At 44.4% G+C, this 19,316-nt stretch overlaps 1 protein-coding gene across 1 annotated transcript; it reads left to right on the top strand.

Moving 5' to 3' along the window:
* Positions 1-1,465: 1,465 nt before the first annotated feature.
* On the top strand, positions 1,466-18,627 carry LBH (LBH regulator of WNT signaling pathway). Its single transcript, XM_038397905.2, has 3 exons — positions 1,466-2,171; positions 5,356-5,458; positions 15,919-18,627. The coding sequence occupies exons 1-3, from the start codon at positions 2,146-2,148 to the stop codon at positions 16,111-16,113; spliced, it is 324 nt and encodes a 107-aa protein (XP_038253833.1). The 5' UTR covers positions 1,466-2,145; the 3' UTR covers positions 16,114-18,627.
* Positions 18,628-19,316: the final 689 nt, after the last annotated feature.

Consider the following 19,316-nt stretch of genomic DNA (forward strand, 5'->3'; position numbering starts at 1 on the left):
GTGCTTTGCGGGATCTACCTTCTGCTGATTTGATCCACATAGTAGCACCTACTCTGTATCCCTTGTGATTTATTTTTGCTCAGATATTTCCTAAGGATTTGTAGTGCATGGGATTAGTTTATGCACACAGTCTAGGATTTAAATTATATTTTAATGAGCACAGGCCTTTTGGGGCGCTTTGCCCAGGAATGACTTTCATCCCCAGTGATTTAATTTTAAGAGGAAAGCTGGGGAAAGTTACTCCTTCACCTGAACTATCTGTTACCTTGTTCTAATGGTTCTATAATTTTCCCAGACAGGCAATGTATTTCCCCCTCCCCCCCCGTATTTTGCTGTGGTTGTATTCTTGTTTGATAAATATGGTTTGGCATTATTTGCCTCATTTGGGAGTTTTGAGCCCGTTGTGTGGCTTTCTGCTCAATTCCCTCCTGCTAAAAGTTTCACAAATCAATCTTTGCCTGTAGCAGACATTCATGCATACCCTGTCTATCTTGTATCCGCCAACTAGAGAATCCTCCCCAACAATTGAGAGATCAGTTAGAGATTGTTTCTCTCTCTCTCTGTCTCTTTTTTGGGAGGTGGGGGGAAGGCAGTATCAATGGAGCTGGCAGAAACCCAATGTTCTTTCACTGGGAATACTTTATTGTCATGATCAATGTCAGTATCTCTCTAGCTTAACCTGACAGCAGCAAGGAAATTCAGAGTTAGGGTTCACACACTATTCTCATCTCACCCCAATTTGCCTATGCATCCCAGAGGTCTCCAGCAATATGTAGTTTTACACAAGGTAAATAGTGGTGTTTAGGCACTGGGGGTAAAATTCACCCCTGTGCAGAGCCACTTCAATCCTATTTAATATCTCCTTTTCTGGTTCGAGGGAGATGAAGTGGTGCACAGGCAATATGATGGCCTTCTGTTTAGGGGTGCAATTCACGGAAAGTGAGATGATGTGTTAAGGACAGAGTGCCAGCCCTACCTCAGACTTTTGTTACTTCTGTTACCTTAAAACAGTCATATTGGTCCTGGAAACTAGTGGGCAGATGGTACTCTCAGCACACTGGTGTAAATGCAGGAACTCCATTAGCCTCTGTGGATTTATACCCAGGTAACCGAGAGCGGAGTCTGGCCCAACCTTTGTGTTTGTGTGTGTATGAGCGAGGGAGTGTCATTGACGTGGAGTGGAAAAAACCCAGCCCCAGAAACGAGTCCTTCTGCCAACAAAGAAGCATAACACATTAAAAATAAGATCCAACATGAACAGCCAGGGTGAAAAAAACAAAAAAAAACTCAGCCCCGCAATTTGCGATCACGCAGCTCTTCCTCCTCCCACCTTCCCCTGGATTATTTTAAACCTTGCTCCTATCCAGATTAGGCAGCCCAGAATAGAAACCAATAGTGCGCTCTTCTCTTCAGCGTATACGTGGAGGCTGCAAGGTAAAGAAAGCGGGGGAGCGAGGCAGAAAGCTGAGAGGAGGTGGAGTGGCGGCTGTGGCTGGTTCGAACAGCTCAGTCCGATGGAGAGCCAGGCGGATGGACGTGACCGAGATGATGGAGCTGTGCTCGACGCTGCCAGTCACCGTTTCAGCGAATGGGATTTTTTTTTGTTTTTTTGGAAAGGAGCGAGAGCGCAAACGGCTCATGCACACTCACCACCAAAGCGCTCAGCACACGCGCAGCCGCCGCCGCCGCCCCCATCTCTGGTTCCTGCGCGGAGCCAGCCAGCCGCGCACCCCGCCGCCCAGGGCAGAGGGGCCGGGTAACCACCCGCAGGCGCGGCGGCCGCCCGAGCCCCGCTGCGGCCAATCGGCGCTCGCCAGCCCGGCTCCCCGAGCGGCCGCTCGCCGCGGGCTGGAAGCTCGGAGCCATTCATGAGTTTGGTGACGTCATCCGAGGGCGGGGGCGGGCGCTCTGGGCACAGCCACGCCCCTTCCCCTATATAAGCGCCTTCCCGGGCCGCCGGGGCGGCTCAGGGCTGTAGTGGCAGCTGGCCGCGTGTGTCTGGGCTTGTGGGTGAAGAGCCGATCAGCGCGTCGCCTCCCCGCCGGGCTGCTCTGCCCCTGGCCGCCTCGCACTGCTCTCAGGGGAAGCCACTGGGCCCTGCCTTTGCACCCCAAGGCCGCGTGTCAGCCTTCGTGGTAGGACTTCATGTCTGTATTTTTCCCCATTCGCTGGTGAGTACCCTCCGGGGGCGCCTGGCTAAGGCTTTGGCTATGCCTGGGGGTAACTTTGGAAGGGGGGGGGCATTCGTTCTGCAGTGGCTTTGCGGGCAGGAGTCCCCGTCAAGGTTGTGGGGGGGGGGGGGGGAAGGAAACAAAGGCCGTGGGCTTGGGGCCGCAGTAAAGCGTGCGGAAGGGCTGGGGGAGGCTGGCTGGCAAACGTGGCCAGATCTTCCTCCTACCCGCCCCAGTCACAAAAATCCAAGGGCTCCTGGAGCTTGGGCTGGGGGCGTTGGCCGGTTTGGAAGCCCGCTTGAGAGTGGCTTCGTGCGCTGCCGCCGGGGCTGCAAAGCCTTGTGCCGGGGAGGGGGGGGGTTTATTCCCCGAGGGAGCCTCTTGAGGCCGCAACAGCCGCTAGCCCCGCTGGGGAGTTGGAGGGGAAGGGGTGTTGCAGAAGCGATCTGGCTGCCGTAGATCGCATCTGCTGTAGCGGCTGCAGCGTCCCATCCTTGCACGCGCACACACACGCGCGCACACTCCCCCCCCCCCCCCCGCGGTGGCTCGCTAGCTCCTCTTCATCCTCCCCCGGGCTTGGGAGAAGAGCGCGGGCAGGACTGTGCGGGGATCACGCCGGGGAAGGCAGGCGGAAATACTTTGCGTGTGTGTGTGTCCAGCAGCTGGAACTTGCTAGGCGGCTTGCAAATCCCGCAGCCGGTTACCCTCTTCCTTGCGCTGAGCCTGGCCAACGTCAGGCGCTGGGACCAGCAGCGAGGGCAGAGGCGATCAGGTCAGCTGCAGAAAGTGACCAACATCTTGGCTGCAGCTGCTCATCCTAACCCCCATTTCCTTCCCTAGGGAGACAGTGTAGCAGCCTTGCCCTTGCCCTGCATCCTCCCCTCACCCCCACCTCAATAAATCCACAAGGCCAGACTGTGCTCTGTTATATCAGAGTAAATCACTGAATTCAGCAGTTGCTCCTGGGATGAATTTAGCCCATTGGCCTCACTGCCGGTTCCTCTGGATTTACACCTATATAACTGCAGGCACAGGCTGGGCTAGGCTCACTTATTGCCTGTACACTCCTTTACAAAAAGAAAAGGAGTACTTGTGGCACCTTAGAGACTAAAATTTATTTGAGCATAAGCTTTCCTGAGCTTCAGCTCACTTCATCGGATGCATTTGCATCTGATGAAGTGAGCTGTAGCTCACAAAAGCTTATGCTCAAATACATTTGTTAGCCTCTAAGGTGCCACAAGTACTCCTTTTCTTTTTGCGAATACAGACTAACACGGCTGCTACTCTGACTCCTTTACAAGTGCATCCTTTGAACAATAAGTGTGCAAGTCCATCTGAGGACTGAAATCCGAATAGCCCTGGACTAGGGCTAAAGCGGATTGTGTGGGAACTTTGGTGAGCTTGTCACCTTTAGCATACTATTGCGAGGTAGCCATGGGGCAGCTAAAGTTGAGGTCCTAAAACCCTGCTTTCAGTTGCTTATGACTTTCTTGCTTCTCTTCCATTTGGGCTGAATTAGAGGGGTTGCTCAGGTCATAACACTAGCATTTATGTTGCACCTCCAACCTTTCTTTCCAAATTAAAAATCACCCTACTTAATATCCTTAATGTTGCTTCTGGGAGTTGTAAAAGGACACCGAGTTAAGTAGCCTTCCTCCCCTGCTAATACCTTGTATTAGAGCTGAGCGTTCTAAACATCTGACTACATTTCACCAACAATCTTGTTCACTTCCTTTCTTTTTGATTCCCTCGATGAAAAAAGACTCTGGCTTGTGTAATAGTTTGGATTGCAAATGCTTTGGGGGAATGGTTGCAGGCAAATGTTGTTGTTTTAGTGCAATTTAAGACAGTCCTAGAAACTTGCATGTAGATACTGGATTTTGCAAAAACCCTTATTTTTACTAACCCTATGCTGACTGGCTAGTATCCTTCTAACCCATTTAGAGTTGGAAAATAGAGAGCTCCAGCTCATCAAACAAATGGCTCTGTGTAACTTCTCTCACTCCCAGGACTGGTATGTAGCAGCAGAGGCTAGGAAGTACACAAGCTACTATTAGCTTAGGTTAGGGAGGTTGTATACTAATCTGCAATGCACTTGCAGAGATCTCCAATCAGCAAGGTTCTTTATGTGCTACTTAGTGAAAGTTTGGAAAAGAATGCTCTTTTCCAGCTCTCTACCAGTTACTGTATAGGTGACGCCTACAGTGGTGCAGCTCCACAAGTTGTCGTGACTGAGGTGGGATATAGGATATAGTGAAACCTGCATCAACTCTAATGCTACAGCTTCCACTGCTGCTACTTCCAAAAGCTGGTGCATCATATGGTCTCACTTTGCCAATGTAAACAAAGCCCTTATCTGTGCTTATTATGTATCTGTTATCTGTGTATCTTGTGCTTTGGGATGCTTTTGAAAGCACTAGGTCTGCTGGTTCATGCATAGTAAGTTGGAGTGGCATTGGGAGGGCAATGTGAACTAGTCTGAAGTGACTTCATGGGAGCAAGGTGCAACAGATCACCAATATTTTGGTGACAAATGTGAGTTGACTTGTGTGCACAAATGCAAAGTACTGCAGTTATAAATAGGCTTAAATAATACCATAATGTAAAATAGAGGAACTACAAGCTGTGAAAATCAACTTCACTTTCTCAAATTGTTGAGCTGGAAACTTCATTATGACTGCAAAAGCAGAGCTGGAATTGGCATATCTCCTACTCAACCAGTATAGAAATAAATGCCTGAGGTAGCAAAATAAGTCGGTAGGAGTTAAAATTGATTAGTTTTTAAAGCTGGGGGGGGGGGACAGTAAGTGCTAGTGCTTGGTGTGGTGGGTGTTGGTTTATTTTTTTAAACCTACACTTGAGGATGGAGTTAGAGGAAGTGGAGTTAAACTTTAATCAGTCTTGGTGAAATCTTGTGTTGCTCAAAGTGAGATCCTGCAAACTACTTTTTGGGTGCATGATATCATGTACTGATTCTTGAATAATTTTAGATCCCTTACAAAGAAGGTGATGGGGGAAGAACAGAAATAGGATTCAGTGGTTTAGCACTTCAGTTCTTATATCTGTGACTAGCTCTGCAGCAGTATAAAGCTTTAGTTCTTTAGATACCACATAACCTTGTTCAAGGACAACCGTGATCTAATGGCTCCATAAGAGCTGAAAAAATCTCTATCTTTATTTCCAGCCCTGATTATCTGAGATCAGCTGAAATGACTGAGGTGATGATGAATACTACATCTATGGATGAAATCGGGCTAAGCCCCCGCAAGGATGGCCTATCATATCAGGTAAGCTCTCTTTTGACCAGACAGCATTGTTGGCTGGTTAGGTAAGAAGTGTCCAAGCTAGGTTGAAAATTTCTAGCTTAATGTACCTTTCCATAATCTGAGCTAATAAATTTTGCCGTAGTGAGAACAAGTCAATGGTCTAGAATGTTTGCTTGGTAGCAGCAATTTGTCAAAATTTAGTTTCAATCTTAATATCTGAATGTATTAACCAAGTACCTCTGTTTGTTTTTTACATAATCCTGATCATGTAGCATTCTTGGAGGGGGAGGGGTTATGCCAGGGGGAAATTTCCTAATCAAGAATTTGGATAGCCCTAGTGGACAATCTAACCCTGGAGTTTCTTTTGACAGAGCTGCAACTTGGCACACAAGCAGTCTGCCTAGAGCAGATGGGAGGAGTTATTTGTGGCACTTCAGTCTTTCAAGATAATTCTTTGTTTATACTGAGCAGATAAGGCTATTTTAAACTGTTTGCATGTGCCATATGAGACAGTCTATTTCCCCATTCTCCCCAAAAAACTTTAATCTTGATACTTGGTGATATAAGCTCTTGGCACTTCAAGAACCTTTGGTAGGAGGCTATAACTTAAAATGACTGTTAGTGGAACTAGCTGGAAACTGGATTTTTCCATCCCACAAAAATTGCAAAAGCCAAAATAGTAAAGTGTGGTGTGTGTGTGTAAAAAAAAAAAAAAAACCCCTCCAAATGACAGGGTTCTAAAAACATTTTATTAGAAAATAAAGCAAATTTTAAAAATCAAACTAGGATGTTATGGAAAATCTAAACTTTTTGTTCCAAAAATATCAACATCCTGCTTCACTGTTTCTGAAAACTTCAGTTTTTCAAAGCAAAGTTTCATCAAAATTGATACAATTTTGCAAAATGTTTTGGTTCCGCTTAAGCAGCATCTTCAGATGTGAAACTTTTTGACACAACTTTCAATTGGCTCTAGTGACTAGCTCTGTTTGGGCCATTAAGTCAATATTGGTGGCGTGGTGAGCTCTTGTATGACCAACATTTCAATGCTTGTCTCAGTCTATTATCTGCATCACCTTACATGTGCAAAGGATGAGCATTTGAAAAATTGTACCTTCCCAGTCCTCTCAAATGGAAATTATTCACCCTTTAACTACCCTGTGGGAGACTTGCTATTAAAGTTTGATATGTGAGCTTGTGCATGCAAGTGGCTGGCTTGTGTATGCCTGATCTGTGCATAACAGGGCAGTTTATAAAAAATAACTTTCCACTTGCAGATGCTGTTACAGCTACTGTAGGTTTTAAGTATGCATGCAAATTGGTGCACCGTTGCACACCTAGCTCTTGAAAAGGGCTTTAAATATACTAGCATAAAGAGTGCATCAACATGTTGGATCCAACCTAAACCAACCCTCTGGACAGGGAAAATGTGATGTATTTGATTTGGTTCCACATGCTGTGCTCTGTTTACACGTCTGTATGTGAAATAGCTGTTTGAGTAGCTCCAAAGATTGTAAGGATGCTCATGAGTGAGTTGGGGCTTCTAGAGAGTGGGCACACTTCAACAAGAAGAGTCTTCAAACCCCGTTTCATCATGATAGCACACAACCAGCCATGGCAATAATAGTGTTATAGGTCACCACAGGAAACCAAACAGCCAATCAGGCCAATAATGCCCTTCCTCTAGGCTCTCCAACTTTCCAGACAGATCTGGAGGTTTTGGAGAGCTGGTCAGAATCTAGGTGCCCTGCTTGTCCTAACCCTATTGTGTGAGCTGGGTTTTTCCAGCATTAGCGATACTAGGACCCAGGTCTACACTCCACACTTATTTCAGTATAACTGTTCCTCCGGGGTGTGAAATCCACACCTTTGAGCGGTGTCCTTATGCTGACCTAACCCACAAGTAGACAGGACTGTCTCAGCAGGAGAGCTTCTCCCGTCGACATAGCTACTGCCTCTTGTGGAGTTGGCGTTATTAAGCTGACTGGAGAGCAATCTCCTGTCAATTTAGCGTCTTCATCAGAAGCGGTGCAGTTGTGCTGATGCAAATTTGTAGTGTAGACCTGCCCTAGTAAATGTGTCTATTTAGACCCTAACATTGGGAGGTAAACTGGTTGGATGCAGCATTTAAGTTGCTGGAAGTTCCACTCACACTTGCAAGTTGCATTTAGTACTAATCATTGCAAATTTCTGTAACAGCAAAGTGGTGTTGGCTCTCGGAGCTCTTGCTTCTCTGTAGTGGTCTGGTTCTATTCAAATGCCTGTAAGCTTCTTATTGGTATGTCTACACTTGCTTGGCCTAATTGACAGCCTACTTGACTGTAAGAAGCTACTTTCTCCCTCTGTTAGCATACAGTCCTTGGCTGGCTGGGTTGAGTGAAAAGTGGGTGGTCACCTTTTAGTAGGACACTAGCCATATGCTGGCAATCTTCAGAAGCAAATTGTTATATGAACAATGTACACAAGTGTCCTGCTTTATTTACATTCCCTGTAAATCAGGCTACAATGGGGAATGAAGGTCTAGATTGTAGTCCTCCCACTAATGCACTGAGATGGAAACTATTTGTCATTGTGGTGTGGATTACTAAATGTGAACAGTGATAGAAAATTAAACAGCCTTTTACAGTTTAAAGTAAAATCAAACACTAAGAATGAAAGAGAAACCCCCCTAACAGGATGCAAACAATACCACTAGCTCACTGCTTTCTGTGACTGGCATGGCTGACCCAACCCTCCTGCTGATTGTGAAAGATTTTCTATATGGGAAATTGTACACTAGTCTATTGAGTGCCTGAGCTTAGTATTTTACAAGTGGACAGGGCTAATGAAGCATGAATGCTCCTGCAATACAAGCAACATTGTTCTAAGCTACAAAATCTTCTTCTACCCGTCTTGCGGAGTTCAATTCCAATTATAAGAACTGCAGCACTTGGACATAAGAGGCAAGGACTTGTAAAACCAGAATTGGAGCTCTGTTGGTTTTAGTATTTTTTTTTTTTTTGGCCGGTGGATATATGCAGTCCCTTAATTTTGGCATGACTCTTCTGTACCAGTGTTCAACTTAGTTTTGGATTGTGGTGATGAGCTTGACGTGGAGTTTTAAATCTAACCATGGGTCTCGAGATCCCTGAGCATTTAAACTGGTCCCTAGTTGGATCCTGATCCTAGAAGGGGACTGTTCTTTGGAAGGTGGCCCTTAACGGTAGAAAACTCATGAACTAACTTGCAAGATTTTAGTGCCCTTAAATTAGAACTTCCGTCCTAAAGTAAATGAGCATAGATTTGGTACTAGGCTCTGTTTTGAAATACACTCGTGATCACTGCAAAACTATATAAAAGGCTCTGTGTTAAGAGAATGTAAACAGAGTTCAGCAGAACTTTGCAGGAAAGATTAACCAGTGATTTCTAAACTTTATTGTAAGACTCCTGCCTCTGTCCCCCACCAGCTGTTGTGCTCTATAGACTTAAAACACTGATCTCTTCCGTACTCCTGGCAATAGAGTTTCGCTTCTGTCTAGATATACAACTGAACTAATGTACTTCATGAGTCCAGTGCATGTCAGGAAAATGAACATATCCTGGTAAGTTTGCTCTTAAAGTAGCGATGTGAAGGCTTGACTTCCAGAAGGTTGAGGCAAGCTTAGTCTTTTTGTAGACGTCTATCTACTTTGCATGTGCTGTTGTACTCACATTGGCCCAAATTCTCCATTTGTGTGCAATTATATGTGTGTGTGTGTATGTGTGTGTGTGTGTGTGTATATATATATATATATATATATATATATATATATATATATATATACACACACAAACATCTCAATTGTCAACTTTCTGTTCCTTTGGCTTTAATGATAGCTAGTGTGGAACTATACTTAAATGCAACAAATACAGTTTTGGAGAGATTTAAGCGAATGCACTTAAAACACTTTAGGACAAAGTTTTTATTAATACATTACCTACGACCAAGGCTGCTCTGTCAGCTCCCAGGAAGATGGCTCAGCCACCAGGTTTGAAGGGCCAGAATAGAAGCAGGTGGTGAAAGCGGAGCAGGAGTCTGGCACAATAAAAGCGTATCCCTATGGGAAGCCTGGACAAAATGTATCTGAAAAAATGAAGTCAGACTGGGTCTTGTGACTGCAGTGAAGAGCTATTTTTGGATATCTAATGGCTGTCCCATAATTCCTGTGGGAACATTAACACAGTAACTCATTCAAATGCAGCTGATGGAGCAAGATGCCCCTCCTACGGAGACAAATGTGCACATGAAGAGTTTCATTCATTTCCAGTCTGGCAGCCTTGTGCAAGTCCTGTCTCTTTACAGCCAGTTGGAGCTAATGTATGGTTACCCCTTATTCTCTCTCTCTCTCCCAGCCCCAAGAGGGGCTGATTATCTGAAAAACCCTAATAGCCACCTCTCTGCTGGCTCACCATCTCCTAATGTCATTCCACAGCAGCACAAATGATGTAGGTGAGAACAAGGCTTTCAAGACTAAATTAATCATTTTTGCTGCACTGTTGTCAAAACAGTGCCTTGACATGAATCGCTCTTAATTTCTTGGAATGGTAGCTGGGGTTGAGCACAGTGAAAACATCTTGATGCCTGAGGCAGCTGTACTGAGCAAGGAGTGTATTCCAAACTCTGAGCCAAGAGTTCTTTCCTGTGTACTAACTGCCTTGGACAGGTGTCTGATTTATTTCTAAATGGGATAAGCATGCAATGACTGAACTGGCTTAGTCACATCAGCCCTGCTCTGGTGGTCCTGGGAAGCTCAAACCCCTTCAATCATGGTATTCTCATGCTGGGATCCTAGCACTGGCTCGGGATCTGATCTGTCTGACATGTGTAACCCTCATGCACATGGCAAGACTTCGAGGTTTCTTCCCCTCATTGAGACTAGGGCTTCTCACAGCACCATCTACCCATGGAAGCCAGCTCCTCTTTTTTGTTCTGCTGGAACAAAGTTAATTTTCAATAGGAAAAGGCTGTATTGGGTGTTGCTAGCTAACTCCATATAGGGAATCACACTAGTGTTACAGATTGGAATGTAAATCCAGAGTAACTCCACTGACTGCAGTGGAGTTGAACTGATATTGCTGAAACTAGATGAGTAATGATTCAGATGTGAGGGGTTGTAACCCATAGACAAAGACGCATGTGTTGCCAACCTGATGGCTAATGGGGAACTTAGTATGCCTTTATATTCATCTCGTGTCTTATAAGACACCTTTTATACTAACTTAAGTAAGGCCATATCTGTACTGGAGGCAATCCTGTGTTGGAACTGATATCCGTGCACTGTGTAAAACTGTCATCTGAAGGGATTCCACTGTACAAAACGAAAGCCTGGATGAAATTTTACCTGTTACTGAAATCCAGCTGTGCATAGTACAGGCAGTGGCTCAGGAAGTTGCATTGGCATGTACTGACGCATGTCTACTGCATAGATCAAGCTAAACACTTAGGCCTGGGAGCACAGTAGTGCTTCAAATGTTAACTAATATGATCAGAGCTAAAAAGGATAGAGATGGAATTATTAGAACTAAAGGTAATTTTCTTGTAAATCAAGGAACAGCATTAAACTGAAACCCAGGATAATAAAGGGACCATCTGATCTCAAGACCTCCATGTAGAATTTCTTACCCTCCCCTATGCAGCTTTTGCAAGGGGAGAGCTGTTCTCCTGATTGGCAACGTCATCCACAAACACCACTTTCCTTACCACTTTTCATCAGTCTGGACACTTGTCTATGCTATCCTGAGTAGTCATGGCAGTAATAGGTGCCCTAGCATTTATCACTTATCTCTAAAGAGAAGGATAATCCAATGTGAACTTTCATCCTGTCTCTCAGAAGGGCTATTGTGTGTTCTGCTTCTGGGGGTGGGAGAGTGGGTTGTTAACTCTTCTCTTGACAACTGTCCATTCAGGTTTGAAATAAGATGTAGTTGGTCTCAGGCTTCAAGAACATCTAGCTTCTAGTATCATGGCTCTACCTCCAAGGATGGTAGTATCTGTATGTACTCTTGAATTCCATTAGACTGGGTTCTCTGCTATGACAGTAGTACAGGATATCCCACTGGATGCAGACTGAAGTGCCAATGTCGGAACATAAGTCTCCTAGAACTTGTGTCCATAACCATACAATGTAGGTGGTTAGACATGTATGGCTCTGTCCAAGGCAGCAACTGGCTTCATTTGGGAGTATCTTTTGTGTCTGGAGGGAGCTATATTCTCCCACCAGTGCATTCTTACTAACAGCAATATTCAGGGTGTCTGTAGAAGAAAAGATCCAGCGGCTGGAGTCTGATCTCTGTTACACCAGTGTCAATCTGAAGTTAACTCCCTTAAGTGAATGGATGTTGCTCTGGATTTACACCAGCATAACTCTGACTGGAATATGGGCCTCTGTATCTAATATTGTGATCCTTCCAAGTCTCCCATCCCCCTCCCAGAAAGCAGGATGTTCATGCTGCTGCTGCTGTCTCGTTTTGTACTGACAATAATTAGCCCATCGTGTACAGTTAACGACACTGCATCTTACTGTCCAGTAGTATCTGGTTTCTTTATTAGCATTTCTCAGCTTCTTGCAGTCCTGCATGAAGCTAGCAGCCAAAGGTTAGTTTAATTATGGCAAAGCTCCTCTGCTCTGGGGTGCTGGGAAAGGGCTCTGGCACCATCCACCTTTCCAGGGGTGTTAAATATTTTCCATTCTCTGTGCCAAGGTCTCAATCTAGAAGTCACTTTTGGGTCATCTGGCATGGAGATCTACATGGTTGACCTTAAGTCTGGGGCTTCAATTTCTGGTATTGCCTTTCAGTTCACCTTCTAGGCAAAAGGTGAGAACTCAGGTTGTGTGTACCTGATCTGGTGTTGAATCTACTGTGGAACAGAATGGGATTGCCAAAAGACCTCTGAACAAAGCTTGGATTTGAGAAGGCAAAGTATGCTGCATGTCAGAGTTAAGGCAACACACCTATTACTTGCCCTCTGCAGCCTGCAAAGATGTGTCCCAGAGCTCTTTGCATAAAGCTTAGAAGCCAAGGCCTGTGGTTCAGTGACCACAGTTGCTGTGATTCCATATTCAAAGTTGTATGCAGTCATGTAGATGGCAGGGGAAAGTTAGCCCATCACAAACGCTCTTCTGTAGCATTCTTGGCTGGTGGAAGGTGCCAAAAGCTCATGTCCCACACTGATCTTAGCTCTTTAACTCCAGGAGTCTCTAGTGAACCATGTAAGTACAAGCTTTAATATCTACACCGTATGAGTATTCACACTGCATTCCAGGACAGGATTTTGAGTGCCATGAGCTCAACATAAAACCTTCAGTGGGTGCAGATTTCCCTTTTTTGTTTCCCATTCCTGCTCTGGAGGGGGATGTCCCTCAGGCTATTCCAGTCTATACTGTATTTCAGATCATACAGGGAAATCTGGCTGATTGAGGGTGGGTAAAGAAGTGATTCTTCTCTTCTGTACAGTGACTGAATCTGCCTCTCATTTTGGAGTGGCTAGGGGTCAGATTGCATGGCGTAATTTGCCTGATCTATTCTCTAAATGCAAGTCTTATTATGACACACTTTTTTCCTTAGTTCCCACAATAAGCCTTGCTTGTTGCCCTATCTGTCACATGCTAGGAAATCTGGCTTCATACACTTTTTCCATTGACTGTCCACACCCTTGGAAAGGGTAATTGCGACATCTCCTTTTTTGTGCTGCCTCTATGATTAAAAAGCATGACTTAGTGGAAAAAAAGCTTGACCTCCTTGAGTTCAGCCTCTTGTGCAGCTGTTCAAGATAAGATTGTGCTAGTAAAAAAATAAAGCTGAACACCACATTTGGGGATATTTGTTTGTGAGGAAATGACTCTCTCCTTGGCCTCTGAGAGAACCAATCTGTCTATTTTCAAAACTACTCCATTTGACCTAATGCAGCTAAAATGATAGCAGCCAAAGGTTAGCAGTATAATAATTAAACTGTTTTCCTACAGCATAGGCTATTTTAGTGGCAGTATCAGCATATATAACCTACTATAATACACTTTCTTTCCATTGCAGCCCTCTAAACAATACAGTGTCAAGGTTCTCTGTATTCCAAGTCTGGGTAGTTAATACTGAAAGTTCAGTTCTTTCTATGGCTCTTAAGCAATGAACTGGATGTCTGGGATTGGCCTGGGTGAAGCCACTAAATTGTATGAGACCCGGTTGCTGTATGGCTTGCTCTGGGAATGAGTAATGGCACGAAGCACAAACTGCAACACACCTGTTAACATCACAGCATTCATAGGCCTTGTCCATACTATGCTCCTCTTAGCTTCCTAGCAGTGCACTGAAGGACCTAGCTAAGGTGCGCTGGAGCAGTGTGGGAGAGCTGGAATTAAACAACCCTCTGCCTTCCTGCCTACTGCTAGCCTAGGCTGCCTGTTTGAAATGTGGCTTTTTGTTTTGATCCATCCCTGACTGGCAGTCTCTAGCGGCCATACTAAGGCTGTACTGCAGTATCTTCTCCCAGTTAGTCTTTCCTCTCCCTCCCTTCTTTAGTAGCCATTTAACTGCTACTAAACTGGCAGGAACTCAGGATTAGATCCCAAAAAGTTTTCCATTATCTAAAGAATAACACAGCTAAATCCTGTGACACCCTGAGTATTCAAAGGTAAATCTGAACTATGCTTTCCTTGGGCTCTTGAGTCCTGGCAGTGAATCTCAAAATACTCAATGGAAACTGATTTGCAGAAGGGGTTAATTGACTGCCATGTTACAGCATATCTGTAGTAGCTCCATTGAAGAGGTTAGACCAAATTTTCCAAGAATGTCTACTGGGTATGGGTACCCAACATAGGACTGGAAGGGGACTTGTTGGATCACTTTGTCCAGCCCCCTTCCATTGCAGGCAACACCATCTTATAGTCCCTTTCATAAATTTATCAAGCTCCATCTTAAAATTAGGTAGGTTGTTTGCTCCTGCTCCAAACTCACAAGAAACACTTCAGGCTTCTGACTTGAGCATCTGCCACTATAATTGGAATGGCAAATGCTCAGCGTTATTTAAAAAAAAAAAAAACGCACGCACACACACGCACAAATAGGCCTTGCCTCTCAAAAAATGAGGCATTCCAAACTAGTGGATGCTTCTGAAAATGTAGGCATTGCTGTCTAAGTGAGGCACTACTCTCATCTCATCTACAAGCCTCAGGAAAATGGAGTAGCAGTTGTGACTTCTGTCTCATATTTTGAAGACTAGGTTTTATATTTAATGATGCACAGGTAAATGCTTAGTGTTGTAAACAGGACAGGAATTTTTGATAAATGGCTAATTGTTTAATTATCCACTGGATAATCAGTTGGCAGTTGTCCCTCTTTTTCTACTATTTCTTGTCTGTGAACTGGGGTTTATTAAAGACATCCATCGGTAACCCACAATTGCACTGTATTGCTCACAAGCAATAGTACTTTCTTGCATCTTTCCTGCTTTAAAGGTTCAGTAAGCTTGCCATTTGGTCTCTAACTACAAGTACTCCTGCAACACACTACTACAAAAGCAGGGTGCTTTTCCTAGGTTGAGTTTCTGCCTTGACACCTAGCACTAACAGTATATTCTGCTCTAGAAAACTACCTGGGTGCTCTCCCATCTCCAGCATTATCCTACCAAAATGGCACCAGTATTTGGGCTTGAGTGGTCTGCTGGGGTCATCAAAGGGTGGGATCCAGGTAGATGGCAGGAGGTCCAAACCAGCTTTAGGACTGGGAAATGCATCTCAGGAACTTTCAGAGCAATAGAAAATACTGGCCTTGTAGGATAATCTGAGACAAACCCCATAAACATTTTGAAGGATAGTTTATTCTAGCCTTTAAATTTTATCCTATGACTCCTGCATACTGTCCCCTAATCCTGGAAATGTTCTCTATGCAGACTTCTTTACATTTCAGTAAAAGAGCCACTTTCTCCATGTTGACTCCGAACAAGCAAACAGTCTTAGATAGCGGGTCCAAACCCTTGAGGCAAAAAGACCAAGAAGCAGAAGAGCTAAAATAGCAGCAGAGCCTGTTTTTTCACAATATTTCTGGCCTGACCAAAAGCAGGAAATACAGACATCAGATTCTCATAGCAAAATTTTTAGCTCTGTCTGCAAATTCATGAGCATTGGCAGTAAGCAGTGAATCTCTGGGAGGCTTACTTGATATAAGTGTCTGAACACATAGAGCTGTTCATCTTGAACTTTATTCCAGCAGCCTGTCCATTTTGGAATCCTTCCAACAGCTGCCCCGCCCATTTTGTGGCAGCATTCTGGTTCTTCAGGTCCTAGCCTGGCTCATGAGTTTTCCTGAAGCTAACCTGCAAGTTCAGGAGTTTTCAGAACTTCATTTATGGTTGACTGTCCCTTGGAACCAGACCTCTTGAGATTTGGCTCTTGACAGTTGTGATGCTCTGTAAGCTGCTAGCCAATATCAAAACCCTAAAAGGTACTAATGAGGCATTCCTTTTTTTGTTTCAGATTTTCCCTGACCCCTCAGACTTTGACCGTTACTGTAAGCTGAAGGACCGCCTGCCTTCCATTGTGGTGGAGCCAACAGAGGGGGACGTGGAGAGCGGTGAGCTGAGATGGCCACCTGAGGAATTCCTTGTCCAGGAAGAGGAGGAGGAAGAAGAAAACTGTGAAGAGGCAAAGAAAGAGAACAAAGAGCAATAAATGGCAGCTGAAGAAAATACAAGGGATTGTATTGTCTTGAGGGAAGTGCCACACCTGTTCTGAAGGTCTTTTTTTCTTAAGAAAAGACAAAGTTCAATTTTGCACCTGCAAGATCTTAGGTTTTTTCATATTCTCTGTTGAGAACTGAAGCCCTCGATGTGACAGACTCTCCAGACCTTCTGAGGAAGGAAGTCATGCAGAGAAAAATGTTTGCTGTTCTCAAGATCACTTTTTTTTTTAAGACTGAGGCGGCAGTGAAATTCCAAGGCCCTTGGTGGCTGGTGAACAAGCAGGGTTGTTTAATGAGTTGTGAGGAGGGTGGGAATAAAGCGAAATGTAAACTGCAGCAGTGTTGAGCAAGGAACTGCCTCTGGCTACAAAAGCATGAGACTAGAGTCTTCATCTCTCAAACTTTCCTTTCTTATAAGCTTCTGTTTGTGTATCTGGAGTGGAGGGGAAATGTATGGTGATGTGTCCCAAATGGATGCTCTGCTGACAATTGCTGGGTGGCATAGAGAGGCAAAGGGGCTTGTAGTCTTTTCCCAGTTGCACATCTCCTGAAGTTACACACTCGTGTGTAAGAGTAATGCATTTCTTGTGTTAACTATCAAACCTGATCCCAGTCTTTGCCCAGAAGATATCTTCTCTCCTTCTTTCTGTCTGCATTTAATCCTTGTAATGCTGAACAACTCAGCTGGCGGGGTCAGTGTGTTCTGCTGCTACTCTCAATCTGTTTTGCAAGGTCCTCATTTATCTTGCAGATTAGTATGAGGTAACAAAGAAATTTCACATAACATCTAAATCTACCCGAGATCTTGTTCTAGAAGTAGTTAGGATGTTTCTCTCCTGCTAGCTGAGACTGCTGTAGGAAGACACAACTCATGGTGCATAAAGTTTGTAAGGTGAAGGGGCCACCTGCCTTCTAGATTCTGGGGCTGCATGGTTTCCATCTCAAACATGCTGGGTCAACACTCTGATCAAACTGGCTGAGTAGAGGGACATGTGGAGAATCTGCAGGGATTTGGTAGGTTTGGGTTTTCTTCATCAGCACTGCTTTACCAGAGTTCCAAGACCTGGCAATGCTGGCAGACCAAGATGCTTGCAAAAATCATCTGCGTAAGAATGGATGAAATTGAAAATACGCACATGCAACAAAGTCGGAAGAATGTTGCCAAAACTGAAATCAAAGAGGCAGTCCTAAATCAAATGGCTGACTTGAAAGGATAAGATGGGGGTGGGGAAATGATTCCTCTCTCCACAGAATTTCATGGCTTTTGAGTGTTCTGGGCAAGAGGATGTGCTTCTGATTGTAACAAAGCATTATAGGGTTTAATAAAGGGGCAAGCTGGTTTGTAAGGTCTTAGGGTATCCCATGCAACTTGTTCAGTGCTGAGTTCTGTCTCTGTCCTACCTGACCTTAGTCTACTAGGGGAACTGGTTGAAAGGCAGGCCGACTTGCCACTTTCCACAAAAGTGGCATCTAGCAACTTTATGGAAAAGCCTGAGAAGGCTCCAAGGCATCTGCTGGGGAGCTGACAGGTCTAAGAATAAAGTGCTGGTAGTTTCCACCTTAAAACAAGTCTGGAGATGCTAAAGGAAGAAACAGATGTTAAGGCCTTAACCAGACATTTTGATAAAACCCAGTGCATCCCATCTGCTAATAACTGGTTCAATTAAAAATATATTTGGGGTGTGTGTGTGTGTGTGTGTGTATGTATATATTTGTATCTAATACCTCATGAGTAGTTTAAACGCTGGTGGGGGGTTGGGGATTGCTTTTAACATATCGGCAGGATTGTTTTAGTCTTTGTCTTGCTTGTGGTTAAACATAATGGCAATAACTTATCAGCTCTGTTACTATTTCAGACAGACCTGAGGAATTGGAGACTGACTTTTTTGCATTGTTTAGACTAATAGCAATGTAGAATGCAGCTTCTCTTCCTCCTTTTTAGCAGCAAAGAACCAGTCTCTCTCTTCTTCCCCCACCCCCCCCCCACCCCCCCAGGTTTGGTGGATGTTGTCATCACTGACCTCTCATCATGATCTAGTGATATCATTTTTAAACTGATGGATCCAGCTATTTGTATCTGAACATCTGTTCTAGTCTTGCTATCCAATGGAATGAGCTTGTACACCTGTATACCAGCCAGTTTCCTTTTTTTAAAAAAAAAAACTGTTACTAGTCTCCAATCTGTGCCACCATGTTGAGACTTAACAGAGGTTACGATGTGGGTAGCAAAAAGAGGAAAATCCTTATCCTCCAGATGTGAGGAGAAATGTCTGCCGTAAAGACTGGCATATTCTTGTCTGCATCCTCTTTTTTATGGTATTGTGTATATTTCTATTTGTCAAATGTATTTGAAGAACAAAGCACTCCAGTAAAACTCCTTGTCTGATGTACATTCTATTTCTGTAATTCTTTTTTGAGCCTCAGGGAGAAGCTAGCTTTTTTTTCCAAACTACTTTTTTTTGTCACTGTGACAGTTGTAAATAAAGTTTGAAAATGCTTTCCAACTTGGTGGCTTTTTTTTAATTCTGCTTACAGAAAAGTGGGTTGGGATTTCAGATTTCCCAGAGCTTTAATCTGTACTGGAAGCAACCTTTCACCTTAAAAGCAAGGCCATATTATGCAAAGCACTTAGGCATGTGTCGCAGTAAAGCTGATATAATTTAAGCACATGTTTAGACTTACCCACTAATTATAATTCTTAAGGGGCTTGTTGAGCTAGCACCTAAATCACTTGAAAGGATGAATTCAAGGGACCTGACTTCTTTGCTTTGCACCTCTGCAAAGAACTAAGGGGTGGGGGAATCTGCAAAGGGACTTGGGCATTGCAAGTTGGGCACCTAGGAAATCACAGGAACAACACTGCAATCTACAAAACTGAGTTGGGCACCTAGGCTCCCAATCCAACAAATAGGGAGAGACAGGAGCCTCGGAACGTGATCCAGTATACTAGGCCTCTCCCTGTCTAAGTTAACCAATGGGAAATGCCCAGTGCTAAGCCCTGCCCCTTTCTCAGAGATGGATGTCAAGGTATAAGCAGGTGCCTAGCTCTGCTAACAATCCATGAATGGGTGTGTAGTTTCTTGTGGGAACAGGTTAGGTACCTGCCTCACTCCCAAGGAGGTGGTGGTGCCACTCCATCCTAACTTTAACATGGTGGTTAAGCAATCTCCTGGGATGTGAGAGATCCAGGTTC

This window comes from Dermochelys coriacea, chromosome 3 (genome assembly GCF_009764565.3).
Source record: "Dermochelys coriacea isolate rDerCor1 chromosome 3, rDerCor1.pri.v4, whole genome shotgun sequence".
Lineage (NCBI taxonomy): Eukaryota > Metazoa > Chordata > Testudines > Dermochelyidae > Dermochelys > Dermochelys coriacea.

Excerpts from the sequence above, each read along its gene's own strand:
- LBH (XM_038397905.2), top strand. The coding sequence starts at position 2,146 with ATGTCTGTATTTTTCCCCATTCGCTG. Across the intron at positions 2,172-5,355 it reads GTATTTTTCCCCATTCGCTG|CCCTGATTATCTGAGATCAG; the intron begins GTGAGTACCCTC and ends CTTTATTTCCAG. Across the intron at positions 5,459-15,918 it reads AGGATGGCCTATCATATCAG|ATTTTCCCTGACCCCTCAGA; the intron begins GTAAGCTCTCTT and ends TTTTTGTTTCAG.